Below are 13,835 nucleotides of genomic sequence, written 5' to 3' on the forward strand. Positions count from 1 at the left end.
CTTTCAAAGTACCAATGACATTACAGAATGTATTTGCCAAACTATTAATATAGGTAACGATGGTAATTTCACCATATGATGCACCACTCTTCTATCATACTATGCGCAGTGTTTATAAGCTGTGAGTGTATAAGCTTCATAAATACTTTAAAATTCAGTAAAGGGTGAGAAAATGTGTTCATAAAACGTTTACAACAGTTTTATGTTTCGAAAGAGCCACCACCATCAGAGAACTGTTGAAAACCGGCCGAGACTATAAGTATGGGCAAAGGAAACGGAGAAAGATTTTTCGTGTTTATTTGGAGTTATCATGCCGACTGGCCTTTTTCGCGAATCTGGCTCACTAATCTGATGCGAAACCTTCTGGTATCCACAACAACATAACTATACTCGCACTTTTTGCGGTTTTATTTGCAATTTTGTTTTATTCATCCGTTTTTAAAGTTTAATTTTAATAATCCACAATTGTAAAATTTTATTAATACATTACTAAACACGCTGAAACAACAATAATTTTAAAATTTTTATACCGCGGATTAGCACATCGATGGCAAGAGTTGGTTGAAAATACTGTCGATGACTTTTGATTGGTTAATCGAAACGGCCATATTGAGCGGTCGATTGACGACAGTGTTCCAAAATCTACCTGATCGGTTCTGTTAGATAGTAGCGTATATATCCAAATTTTCTGGATTATTTGCTAGACATCAGCCATGGCTGAAAGAGAAGACCGTGTTTATCAAGCAAAGCTTGCCGAACAAGCTGAACGTTATGATGGTAAGCGGATCGTACAGCAATTACTCAAGGTTTCGTTTGAACTGGTTTTAACTTGTTTGCTAGATAGCGTATTCATTTTGGAGCAATGCCAAAAGCTGTTTTTACATAAACGCAAGCTGGTATTAGTTTTAATCAATTATATTAGTGGGATGGCGCTTGTAAGTGTGTTTATTAGATAGAGAAATATTTCACCCTAAAATTGATAATTCGCGTTATGTATCACTCATGGATGCATCAGTATCAGCTAGCTTCGTACGCAACACAACAGAGTCTTGTATCCCATTTATATATATTTAAAATTATCATAGCATTAATTACTGAAGGAACAGTCTGGTTGGCTTCCACTCGTTTGACTTGTGATTAGCTCAATGGGAAAACTTACACAGTTTGTAATGATGACCTATAAATCGTGTCTGGCAATCATGTCCACAGTGCATTATGTATAACGCTAAATAAGGTTTGGCAGTCTTTTCACTAAGCTTATTCGTTTTGAGACAATTCAAATATAAGGCTAGCAATATATTTAAAAACCTGTATCCCGGAGCAGTCTCTGGCCAAGACAGGTTTTTGCCATAGCGCTGCATATCTGCACACTTAATACAAATGTATTACCATTCTCATATAAAGAATGACTCATGAAACATTTGGCATGTCATTGTAGTAAAACAACATGCACGTAGGGCTTAGTAGTTTCAACACATACATGATATTTCGTTGAAAAACAGCTAACAACTAGTGGTTATAATGATTAATTTTTAAAGTTGAGTGTTATTTGAAGCTTCTTAGGGAAACACTCGGGTAAGTTTCAAACTGCTGTGAATGTGTTTATTTCTACCATAAATCTGAATATGGTTAAGAAATGACTGTTTAGCAGTCTTCAACAGGTCTTCCAAATAAGCTAATACATTTAATGTTGATGTTTGTAAGATGCAAGATAATGTGTACACAACAGGTCCAAATTGTGGCCTGCATTTATTCTGGGTGTAATTATTTTGCATGGTAACATCCTGTGTTTATTAACCTGTTGTAATTTGGTTAAGAACAACTGTAAATGAATTTCTTAACTATCTCAAACAGTTCACAGACATACTTGAGCAAAAACTCGCGTTTCATTGGACAAGACATTATAGCTAATGTATTTTTCATTTAATGTCTCATCGGTAGGTAGAAAATAAAACATAAATGCAATCTCTGGAACGATGTTAATTTGCTGAGTTCTGTTTGAAATTTGGTAGCCACGCATTACAAACATCAGTTGCTTCAGTCGAGATTTGCTCCTTTGAAAGGTTTCGTTTTGACTGCTGTGGAGCCGCCTCCTATCAAGCATTTGAACAGCTTTATGCTCTAATAATTTCTTTGTGTTTGTAGTTAGTCAAACTTAGACATATAATCATTACGACATGCAAATCTCTTACATACAATGTATAATCTGTGTAAATATGTGTCTCAGCATTTAATTACCAACATTCAAATAACCTTTATTCATTAAAGTTTTGTAAATGAATACAAGTGTAAGCAGATCTTCTTCCTAAGCTTTGGCTCTCTCTACACTACCTTACGCCTTTCTTTTTGATATATTGGGCTATGCGACGGCTAATAAACGAAATGTTGTGTTGACTAATATATTTACCACTAAGAATTGACCTCATCAGTATGAATCAAATAACATCATTGTTTGATTTTCTTGTACACTTACTTGAGTATTGTCAGGATATTTGTTATCTATTATGAATCATCAAAGATTTATGAGAGCAATACCATTTGCATGGCAATAACCAGTAATTTGTATCATTATTTTCTCCTGAAGGAAAAATGTGCTATACTTTCATAACAAAAACAGCTCTAGTGCAAAAATAATGAAGTTCATGGCTTCAATAAACTACAAAAAGCATTTTAACAGTCAATCCCTGATAGAATTATCTGAAATGTTTTGTCAAAAGTTTGAATTTGAAATAGTGTAGCTGTCATTTAGCTATTACAAAAATAATATGTTTCTCTTTATATAAATATTTTTCGTGAGGCACTATTGTCATTCAAGAATCAATCTTGTGCGCAACTTGATACGTTGGAAACGAATAAAATTAAATCGAACTGTATATTTAACTATTTTGTCCAATCACAGTTGCGTTGGTTTTTTCTCTTCAGGTGTGTTGGCTATGCCATCAGCTTTTCGTCGGTGTGTGTGGCCTACCCTTCAGTAGTGGTGAAAAGTCAATTTGCATTGCTTTCGCTACAAATATAACAACAGCTACGTTAAAAAAGCATCAGCAAACGTCTTGTATTCAAGTATTTACTACAAAGATATCAACGTTGACTAGTAGTTATTGGGAAGAATCAAGTAAAAGTAATGCAAAAAAGAGCTGAAAATATTAAAAGTGGAGAGGGTAGCTGTGATGATTGAAAATACAATGCATATAGTTGTTCACATAGTGTAAGTTAATATAACTCCGCATCTCTTTAGAGACTACTGAGCACTATTTGTTATTCGTATAATCAGTTTTACACCTCAGTTCACCTGTCTTTAACATGAAGATCAAATGACAATGACACCTGTTTTTATTGATTCTCTTCATTTAGTTACGTACTTGTTACGTACACTTGAATTTTTTCTCACGTTTTTATGTATAGTGCATTTGTTAATGTCATATGTAATTAGTGGAAGTCTTCATCGATAAATTTTTGAGCAAGAAATGATTAGCTTAAAATTAAACCAAGTGCTATGCATTCTTAAAAATGTATTTGCTGTGGCGTAAAACTGTTTTAACAAAAAATCAACAGTTGGAATTGATTATCTCTGTATGTTGAGGTTTGAGTGCACGCCAAATCAAATAATGGATTTCTCTCCTCTGGTGTATTTGGGTAATGGGCTATTTAAATGCTGATAACTAGAGATGTTCATGACACATCACTTCAGATATCGATTACTAGCAAGATATTGAATAAAAACAATTTTAATGTTAACTTGGTAGACGCTGCATGTACTTCTTTTGTTATATTTGATTAAGTTTAATAATAACACAACAAAAATTGACCAACTTCATCTTTTTCGAACTTTTGATCTACAATAGTGATAGGAAATTGCACATGTTGATAGACAGCAAGTGGACAAATTATAGAATATATATAGTGCGTCTCCAAAGAATTGGCTGAATGACAACACCTATAATTCTCATATTATATATTTAATAAGATTGGTTTTCCTGAAGAATTTTAGGATATCTTAAAAAATGTTTTTTTTTAATGTTTTCTGTTGCCTTGACAAATCTTCCAGTTCAGTAGATGTTCGGTTAGGTAACCATAGTGATTAGATTTAGCCTTGGTTACTGACCGTTCTGTTCATGTGTCAGCATACCGAATAATCGAAAATTGTTTCATGATGAAATTACTCCTAACAAAGCAAACGTTATTTGTTCTGTAAACAGTTTGGCAAAATGTTTAAGCTTTACCTCTGTCATATCTCAGCCTTTTCCGGAGCAATGAAATCAGTTATCAGTGAGCTGTTGACTGATAATTGTTTATGGAGATAATTAAGCTGGAAAAAAATGAAATTATTTGATATGCTGAGGGTTAAAACATATTTTTGCTGTCACAATTTCAAATGATTTAAATGCACTGTAATATCAACATACAAATTAAATCCGCTCCGGAATTTTCTTTGTTGATCAAAGCCGTCACATGCCTGAGCAAATATTATAAACATATACTGCATTGTCTAATATGCTCAGCAGCTCAAAAACAGCGATAAAATCAGGCAGTTATATATATATAGGTTTAAATCAACTAATTTGCATTATATAAAACCAAGTAAATACTGACAATGTAAGAAATCAACATTTAACAAATTTGGGTTATATGTGCATATACCAAATATTTTAAACATCTTAACTATCGCTTCGCATCACAGTCATTTTCTCTTTTGCAATGACTTTTCCATAATTTTGTTAAATAATACAAATATGTTTGTTCATTGTTTTTTATATTTTTGTTCCTTAAGGTACAAGAAAAGTATTGTCCTCATTTTTTATCACAACTACCCTATGTAATTATATTGACAGTGAGATTTTAAAACAACTGTTAGACTATCTTATGCTACGCTCTATAGACGCGTTAGATAGATGAAACCCGTGCGGGAGTAGGTTGATCATAGCATAAACATAAACAAGTTAGCCAAGTAATGTAGATAGTTCATTAGAAACCTATAATGGAGAGGATTTGTGTTTTTCATTGGCGTGCTCTATTTCTATGCAAGTAATGATTAAAAATTATTCCATCAGCAAATAACTACTAATTAAAATAAAGTTCCTTGGGCGCAAATGTCTCAGTGTGCTTAGACCTTGATTAAGGTTGTCAAAACATCCTTGATGTTTAAACACAGTAATACGCTTGTATTTCATTCTTACCCAGTTTTTTATTAGATGGGTTAGTCAAATTATTATCATATATAATGTCAGATATAGTTACAAGCTCTGTATAAGAAAGATATTTTACAGAAATGGTGGCGAGTATGAAACTGGTAGCAACCATGGATGTAGAACTTTCAGTGGAGGAACGAAACTTGTTATCTGTTGCATACAAGAATGTTATCGGAGCTCGTCGAGCATCATGGAGGATAGTCAGCAGTATTGAGCACAAAGAAGAAGCTAAAGATCCCAATGGAAGTAAACTAAAAGAAGTCAAAGAATATAGATTACAGGTGCTTATCTAGCAAGGTTGATTTTTGTGTATCAATTATTTTATCATTTTACTGATTTCTTAGTTGTTAATTTGGTGTAATTCCTCAAAACAGTGAGGCTATATGAAAATGAGATGGAAATGTTTTCATTTTATATTTGCCTTGTCACCAGCTATAACAACTGAAACTTGCAAGCAACAGTAAATGAATACCATGTTACGCATTAAAAATATTTTAGACTTCGTTCAATTTTCTTTCTTTTTATTCTGATTGAGCTGGTTGTAAATTAACCAGTTTCATGGTCTATATGAAATTGTTTCAAGGTTGTTGCATACACTTACAGATAGAACAGGAATTGAAAGACATCTGTAATGACATTCTAAATATACTTGATCAGCATCTAATTCAGAGCGCCAGTCAAGGGGAGTCAAAAGTATTCTACTATAAAATGTAAGTTTTTGTATGAAAAATAGGTTCATTGTAGAAGTTAAACACAACAAATGGTTTGTGTTTTTTTTGCATTTTCCAAAATTATCATGAAGGTTTAAACACATCTGCATTATTCCCTCGCGCCTTGCTGTTGTTTTACTTTAGATACTAAAATATTTGTTTGTTTTAAGCAGACTTATTCATATATATCCAGCGAAATAGCATATGTCATAGAGGTTTTACAAACCAGAGTATATGAAATCTCTGCATGGCCCTTTGTGCTACATTATATTTACGAATCATATCAGTTGTTTCCTGTAGAAGTAGCTGTCACAAGTTTGGTTGTGTGAAGCTGTCTGCACCTACGGTAGTTGATATGTCTCAACACTTGCTTGTTATCGTGTGCTAGGAATGTGGAGATGAGGATAGCTTCGCATACTGTGTAATATGTAATACCCACTGTATTACTCAATCAGCATAAACCCAGCTGCTGCAATTACATTTATTATCAATGATAGAATGACGTTTATGCTTTATGTACATACTAAGCTTCAAAACTTCAGATACAAAGTTTATTCTTTCTGGCATCTACAGTACTTTGCGCGTTGAAGCTGTCACATGGGGGGGGAGATATATACATGTATGAGTGGGTACACTGATACGCGTAACTCATTCATTAGCCTAAAAACCTAGGGTAACTCTAATAAATAAACCATGGCATTATGGTGAATGCATTATACATGTATATTAACATCTTCAAAACTAACCTCTATATAAGAATTGATTTAATAAAGTGTTCAATCAACAATGTTTGTCCTATTTCACCTCAACTGTATGCAAACAGAAGTGTAGGTTTGGAAATGCATAGGCTCAAAGGTAAAAATCTAGTGACATTACTTACTCTAACCTAGACTGAATGCCGAAGTCAGCGTATATATCTTGTATTTGTATTATGTTTTTACATTCTTTATCATTCACTAGTCCTTCTCATTTTGATGTATGAATCCGTGATGCCTCAAAAACATGGAACATCTTATGTTAAAATTTTGCTGCAATTTTATGCTGTATTTTAAGAAATTTGTACGTTAACCCAATCTAAAGAATTGATTTGACTGTAGATGTTTAGCAAGTTCACTACTAGTCAAATAAGTAATATGCTTCGATTGATGATAGGATCCTCTAATTGGGAAGCATCTGTTGTAGCCAACTATAATTGTTAAGGCATTTTATTCACTGCTCACCTTATTTGGGTTAGTGTTATGTTAGTGTAAGTCACACGCAAAATGTAAAGAGGGAGCAATAGATAAAACAATATGTAAAAACCTGAAAGAATATGACAGTAAGATAACGAGCGGATGTGTTAAGTTTGAGGTAGAACCGGTAAGGATGTGTTAAGTTTGAGGTAGAACCGGTAACGGTCTAATGATTTGCTGAAAGAGGTGGTGTTTACTAGGGCAAAGATCAAGGTAGTCAACTGAGAACTTGACCCCGTAAGGTTCAGTCGTTGATATTGTTGGCGTGTACTCGGCTTATATATGCCTGTACCAGATGGCAGTTTTACATATCTTGCATAGTTGTGGTAATTGCTCTAGCATGTCCTTGTCTACTGACTCAGTCAGTTTGCGATGAAATGAAACCTATACATCTTTTAAAATCCTATCTTTAGACACGTTTGAGAAGCTTGAGGTGTTGCTTTGGTAGCCCCAATTTTTATTATTGATGTAGCCAATAAGTATATATTTTTATATATTTATATATTATAGTATATATTATATATATTTACATATTTTTTAGAGTTGTAATTTCTTAGTCATTTTTTCTTGATTGTCAATTTCCTTCATTCAAATTGAAATTTGTATAGCTGTATCACAACATTCATGCCAGTTTCGCAGTTTTTCCAGATATTTGTCGTCTTATGCGACACATTGCACGGAGTTTGCATAAACGATGGAGTTTAGTTTTCACTGATATTTTTGTTTGTCCTTTTACTCACGCGCTGTTATTTAATAAGAAATTAATCAGTACTTCATCACTGCTCTTCCTTAAATTAATCTATATTGGGTTTATGGCAAGTTGAGCTGTCTCTGATTATAGTGTTGCCATTTATGGCATCCTATTTTAAAAAGTTACATTTTCTTGTTTATAATACATTTTTATGGGTTTTGGGTTATATTGACAGGTTAGTAGCTTATGCGGATGACTGTTCGTAATGAAAGCACTATAATTGCTTAATAAATTTCTTGCAATGCATGCGCATTTGCACTAACTGTAGGCTGTACTATGATGTAGTTTTGATTTTGGTTTATTCGAACTCCGGGATGTTTTCATTTGCTCACCAACTATTCAATAGGTTGTAATGTTTCAGAATGTGATGGTGGTCTATCTTTGAAATGTGTGCATTTTCTGACCATTACTTCATAAAGCTATTTAAACCTTCATGTTGCGTCTCCTTTAATCGACTGACTGACATTGCATAACTCATTTCAATAGGAGTATAATTGGAGAAGTCCCTTCTCCTTAGCTGGGGATTCATCCACCCAATAGAAGAGCTCCAATATATGAAAGTACTCAGTCAGTTTCCATCATCTACATTAATATCGTAAAACCTGTATTCGAACACTACATTTATTTGAAGGCCACCTCTATTTGAACACCACGACAGGGAAAAGGTTGAAAAATTGCCTCCCTTTATTTTTTGCGCGGACACTTTGACATGCATCACAGCTAATTGGTAATCAGTTACCTAATTAGGCGTATTGTACCAAATGACCAGCGAATTTCGATAGACTTTGAGTTTTGTGGGCCAATATTAAATGTATTGATCACACGCATGCATCAAACAGTGAATAAATGCGCCTGAAGAGTGAGCCTACTTCATTGAGGCCTTGGCTTTCGATTAAAACACTATTTAGGCTTAAGTTGGAAGTTGAACATATTCAGAGAACTGCGAGAACATACCTATAAACTTTGACAGACATGCCGAGCAGGCTCGAGTTCGAAGACACCAATCGTCAAGTCGTTCAGGAGACGTGAGCTAACAACGCTTTAGACAACAAGGTTCATAGTTTCAGGTCAGGCGACTCGATTAAGACTAGACCCGATTGTCTCCAGCATGCGCGGGCTGATGCTGGCATTAAAAAAATGACAATTAACTATTTGACGCTGATGAGCAAGTTCTAGAGAATGACGAGAGATGGTGCAATAGCAATATATCATTTGGTTTTCATCATTAGACATTTTATTACATACCGCTAATCACCATGTTATTTTGTATTATATGTCTTGTATCATATTTCTCGTCTTATAATTTTATGTTGGTTATTATTTTATTGTTCGTTAAATTATCTTATATAAAAACTTCATTTTGCATGTTATGTTATCATTCGTTATTCGTTAAATGAAATTTGAATAAGTTGAAGTAAATGTCTTAGGGTATGTTTAAATGCAGTCTTAACTAGGATGCCAAACAGTTTGAAATTTGCTAGCCTGCTCGCAGACGGTCTATGCCTTTGCCTTCTGATGCAAAACAATTCTTATAGATTAGGGTTGCTCCACTGTGGAATTGTGGCAGTACTTTTGATGGGCCTGCTGTGGAAGCCTCTCGTTAAAATACCAGGCAGTTGTGCTAAGTGTGATTGACTATTGCTTAATGTTTAATTGGACAACTGGACACGGATCACGTTGAGCATACCAGTTAATGATGCAACTGCTCTGGTAGTGCTACAGCTTATGGCCAATTGACTGTCATCGATTTTAGTGACCCTCTTATACTTGCAATTAGTGTTAGGATGATGCGTAGTTCCTAGCTAACAAGTTGTGTGCAAATTCAATTCATGCAGAGATATTGACAATGAGTATTCACTAGCCATCATTAAGAAATAGTTAGGATTTTCTTTAATACGCGAGGTTGAAATATGTTTATTTTCAGCTACTAGCAGTTTTTTTTATTTATTTTTTAGTTATCAGTGTCTGTCATCCTTGCTACAATATATTGCATTATTCGCTCATTCTTTTAGGAAGGGAGATTATCATAGATATCTCGCTGAATTCGCTACTGGCAATGAAAGAAAGGAAGCAGCAGAAAACAGCTTGGTAGCATACAAAACGGCGAGTGAGGTTGCATCCGGAGAGCTGACGACCACTCATCCTATCCGTCTCGGACTTGCCCTTAACTTTTCTGTATTCTACTATGAAATCTTGAACTCTCCTGACAGGTATGTGAGTGATATGTAATCAGGCGTGTCTCATCGTACAATGCCGATGGTTTATTTAGATGCACCGCAATGTATATGGTCAGTAATAGGGTATTCTATCAGCCTATAATTTCCCAACAGCAATTTATCCTCTGAAAATATTTCCTTGGTTTTTTTTGGAGAGCACTCTGTGCCCACTCCATAATACGTTCCAGTAAATGTGTGCCGGTGAATATGGTTAATTAAGCCAAAGCAAATATGTCAGCAGGTGCATTTAGAGGACAAGGGAAAAGGCGCTGGTTGCAATACTACCTACAGTTTAATGACTAGCTAAAGATATGCTTACGGCCGACTGTGAAGACATTCTTTTCTTAATTGTTTAACCTTTTATCAATAATAAAAATTAAAGGATTTAGGAAAAGTGTGATATAAAGTTAGTTCCCCTGCTAACTACATGTATAAACATATCATATGAATTATTATAACTCCTCAACACCGATTTTTCCTAATCTGATATCGTTGAAAGATCGCAAAATACTTTTACTTTATTGGCTGGTTTCATGTTTCCATCTCAGACTTATTGTTCCTAATAATATGCAATTTGTTATACACAAGCCGCATCTGACATGCTGGTATTGCTGACTTTGGTGCTCAGTGGTACCCTAGAAGACAGGAAGTATATTTTTACTCCCATAAATCAGTTTCTTACGGAAAGTTTCTCCCTGTAAGCAGAGTTTCAAACTATTGTAGCTTTTCAGAGTTGCTGCTAATGTGATGTTTGAAGCCAGTATGTCTCTTAAGAATGGTTACAGCTAAAAATTTGATGCTGTAATTGCAATTTTTCTCTTTCATTTGATTAGCAAGGAAAAACTGCTGTTAGTTCACTTAAAGCTTTGAACAATGGATGTGTATGATTTTAATCAAACAACCCACAGCTTTCACTCGAGGTTATAGTTAATGTTGACTAGCACCGATTGAAAAATGGAAGTAGTCTCACCCTTTTTACACAAATTAGAGCGTAAACTGCGAGTCAGTTTCTGCCGAAAAATAGAACACCTTAACAGATTTGGTTATCCGTTTTGCTTTGGCTGAAGACAATAGTTTAAATTGGCTTTTTTGTTCATCTTTGTGAAACATTTCTTTTAAATGACCTTCACCTATTCAGGCTTATAGCTATTACAACAATGTTGGTTTTAACTATCCATTCTGTGATTGAAGTGCCAACTTGAATTGTTTAAATTGTTTAAAATTGACATTCCTTGTGTCTTCCATGAAAGAACTTACTATTGAAATACTGCATTGTGCTGAGGGAGGGAAAGGTTAGGCACGAAGTGGCAAGGACTTAATATAATATTTTGTTTTCATCTCTGGTATTCAGGTGTGAGCTACTTCTCCCTTTAACTAGTTCTCTGTTCTGATAGCTACAATTTACTTGGTCAAAGGCTTAGATTATCTAAATGTATGTCACGGATCGAGAATATTCATAGAGAAACCTTCTTTGCAGAGCATGCACTCTCGCTAAGACAGCATTTGATGAGGCCATCGCCGAGCTGGACACACTGAATGAGGAGAGCTACAAAGATTCGACACTTATCATGCAGCTCCTGAGGGACAACCTGACTCTCTGGACTTCTGATATGCAAGGCGAAGGTATGCACTACTATTACTACTACTATTACTACTACTACTACTCGCATCATGGTTCCTGAAACTTTGTAAGTGCTGGTAGTCGATAAATTCATGTTGGTTAGTCATCGTTTTATGAATTTTAAACAAACCTTTTGGTCTGTTGCGCAACTTTAAAGTAGCCAAGTTGTTCTGTAACAGAATCAAAGCCATCAGCTATTACTACTAAAAACAGTAAACCCTGTTGAATTTGCTGAATTAATACTTGTCTGTATAGACAAGATAATAATGCTGTAGACTGGTGAAATGTGCACGTTATTTTTTCGTGAAATGCACACGACTTAATGGTTCTATTCTCTGTCGCTCGGTGTGTCGTTTGCCGGTCTTACTTTTGACCAAAATAGGCTAGTCAAGTTTTAATAATGATTTCAGGCCAAATTAATTTGTCTAGTTATGTATAATCCGATCAGATGGGTAAGGCTTAGGAAATTGTCTACAAATGATAAAGACTTTGTAACATATTTAAATAGGTTTTGTATCGTTGTTATACTTAAACGACCCGATTGAAAAATGGTTAAATTCATTGATGAGATTTCGGTACAAGGGTTTGCGACGGCCCTAGATGAATAGTTTTCGTGAGTTGTGTGCACATAAACAATTATCGTAAATCTCCCAAACCATTGCTCCGCTCGTGTTTGGTTGTGGGATGATGCATCATTGTTAGTACTATCTGAAGCCGCTTTAGTTAGAAGCACTGATAGGTTACAGTCAATGTGAAAAATACTTGTTCAGCAAATGAAGCATTTTTATTGAAATGTTATATTAAATGTCTTTCATGAAATGAAGTAGAGATTTTAGCATTGACACCTGTTGTATCGCTCTATTCTGTCTGTTTCTTGCTTATATCAACCTAAGTGGAACAAAAAACAATAGCAACAATTAAATAGCGTGCAATTTGACTGGTGTATCAAACTCTTTCTAAGCCTTTCAGAATTGGATTAAGTTTTGAATCGGTTTAAGATAAAACAAACGAGCTGAAGAATTCTAAGTGATAATCATGAAAATTGGTCATCCATTTGTGTGATGCTATGTACACACTGCCTTAAATTGTTTTAAAATGGTTTTGCTGTTTTATCATTGTAGTCTGTAGTCAATCCTAAATAGTAGTCCTTGCCATGCACTTCCCAGTGCTTACGGAATTTTAAAATATGCGTAGCAGTAGACAAGCTATGACCTATTAGTTTTTATGAAACTACCACACATATTCAACGGATCCTCGCGTACACGCGGTATGATACTGACTTTCCACATCAGATTTTTTAACATTTTCTTGATAGGTGCAGTTTGCTACACCTGTTAGTCAACTCAACCTTTCTTCTTTTAGATGGAGGTAATCCTGGCGATGCCGAGGTACAAGACTTAGAAGGCACTGAGGCATCATAGTCCTTGTTAAGTCATAGCAAGACTTTCTCCTATATCGCAAAACTTCTGATTGCTTCATTTATATAATATCACAACACAGGGAATGCCATTTTACTGTTCTTTAGGCCTTCAATGTTGTGATTGAGCGAACCCTTAAACTGACTTCTCTCATTCATTGATAGCATATTTACACTGTTTTGTTACTAAAATATTACGCTCTTGGTATAACTTTTATTGATCAATTAGTTCTAGATGACATGGTTACTATATCGCTTTTCATTATGTCCGAGGTTTTTGGCATCAGATGTATATCAGTTTTGTGTATTGGCATTTATGACCAAACTTAACCATCATCCAACTGATACATTGATTATCTGATCATGGTCTCTTTAGCTCTCTTCTGTTTTGCCTCTACTTGCTCTGCATAAGATCGAATGAATAGGTTGTTAGTTGACCATGGCCTGTAATACCAAGCACATTTTTCACACATTTCTGAGAACTGTTGTTTTGTAGTTGGCACTATTAAAAGATTGTTGTACACCTTGAATGACTTAGTGCTATGTAAATTGGATGGATATGTAAGCGTAATTGTCGTTATCTGCTCATCCAGGCTTGTTGTGTGTTGCACCAGTAGTTGCTAGAGTTGCAATAATAATATATTATAAAACTTTTTTATACAATGCTAATACTTAGCAGCTTACAACTCTGAGAACTAA

At 34.7% G+C, this 13,835-nt stretch overlaps 1 protein-coding gene across 1 annotated transcript; it reads left to right on the forward strand.

Moving 5' to 3' along the window:
• The first annotated feature begins 595 nt into the window (after positions 1-595).
• Positions 596-13,791, forward strand: LOC137387653 (14-3-3 protein epsilon-like). The gene is made up of 6 exons (XM_068074134.1): positions 596-777; positions 5,268-5,470; positions 5,793-5,899; positions 9,895-10,092; positions 11,576-11,721; positions 13,082-13,791. Exons 1-6 carry the CDS (start codon positions 714-716, stop codon positions 13,138-13,140), a joined length of 777 nt encoding a protein of 258 aa, XP_067930235.1. The 5' UTR covers positions 596-713; the 3' UTR covers positions 13,141-13,791.
• Positions 13,792-13,835: the final 44 nt, after the last annotated feature.

Source organism: Watersipora subatra, chromosome 2 (assembly GCF_963576615.1).
Source record: "Watersipora subatra chromosome 2, tzWatSuba1.1, whole genome shotgun sequence".
Taxonomy (NCBI): domain Eukaryota; kingdom Metazoa; phylum Bryozoa; class Gymnolaemata; order Cheilostomatida; family Watersiporidae; genus Watersipora; species Watersipora subatra.

What these genes read in the sequence shown, in the direction of transcription:
- LOC137387653 (XM_068074134.1), top strand. Translation starts at nt 714, where the DNA reads ATGGCTGAAAGAGAAGACCGTGTTTATCAAGCAAAGCTTGCCGAACAA. An exon ending in ACAAGCTGAACGTTATGATG is followed by an intron (nt 778 to 5,267) that starts GTAAGCGGATCG and finishes GATATTTTACAG; the next exon opens with AAATGGTGGCGAGTATGAAA. An exon ending in ATCTTGAACTCTCCTGACAG is followed by an intron (nt 10,093 to 11,575) that starts GTATGTGAGTGA and finishes CCTTCTTTGCAG; the next exon opens with AGCATGCACTCTCGCTAAGA.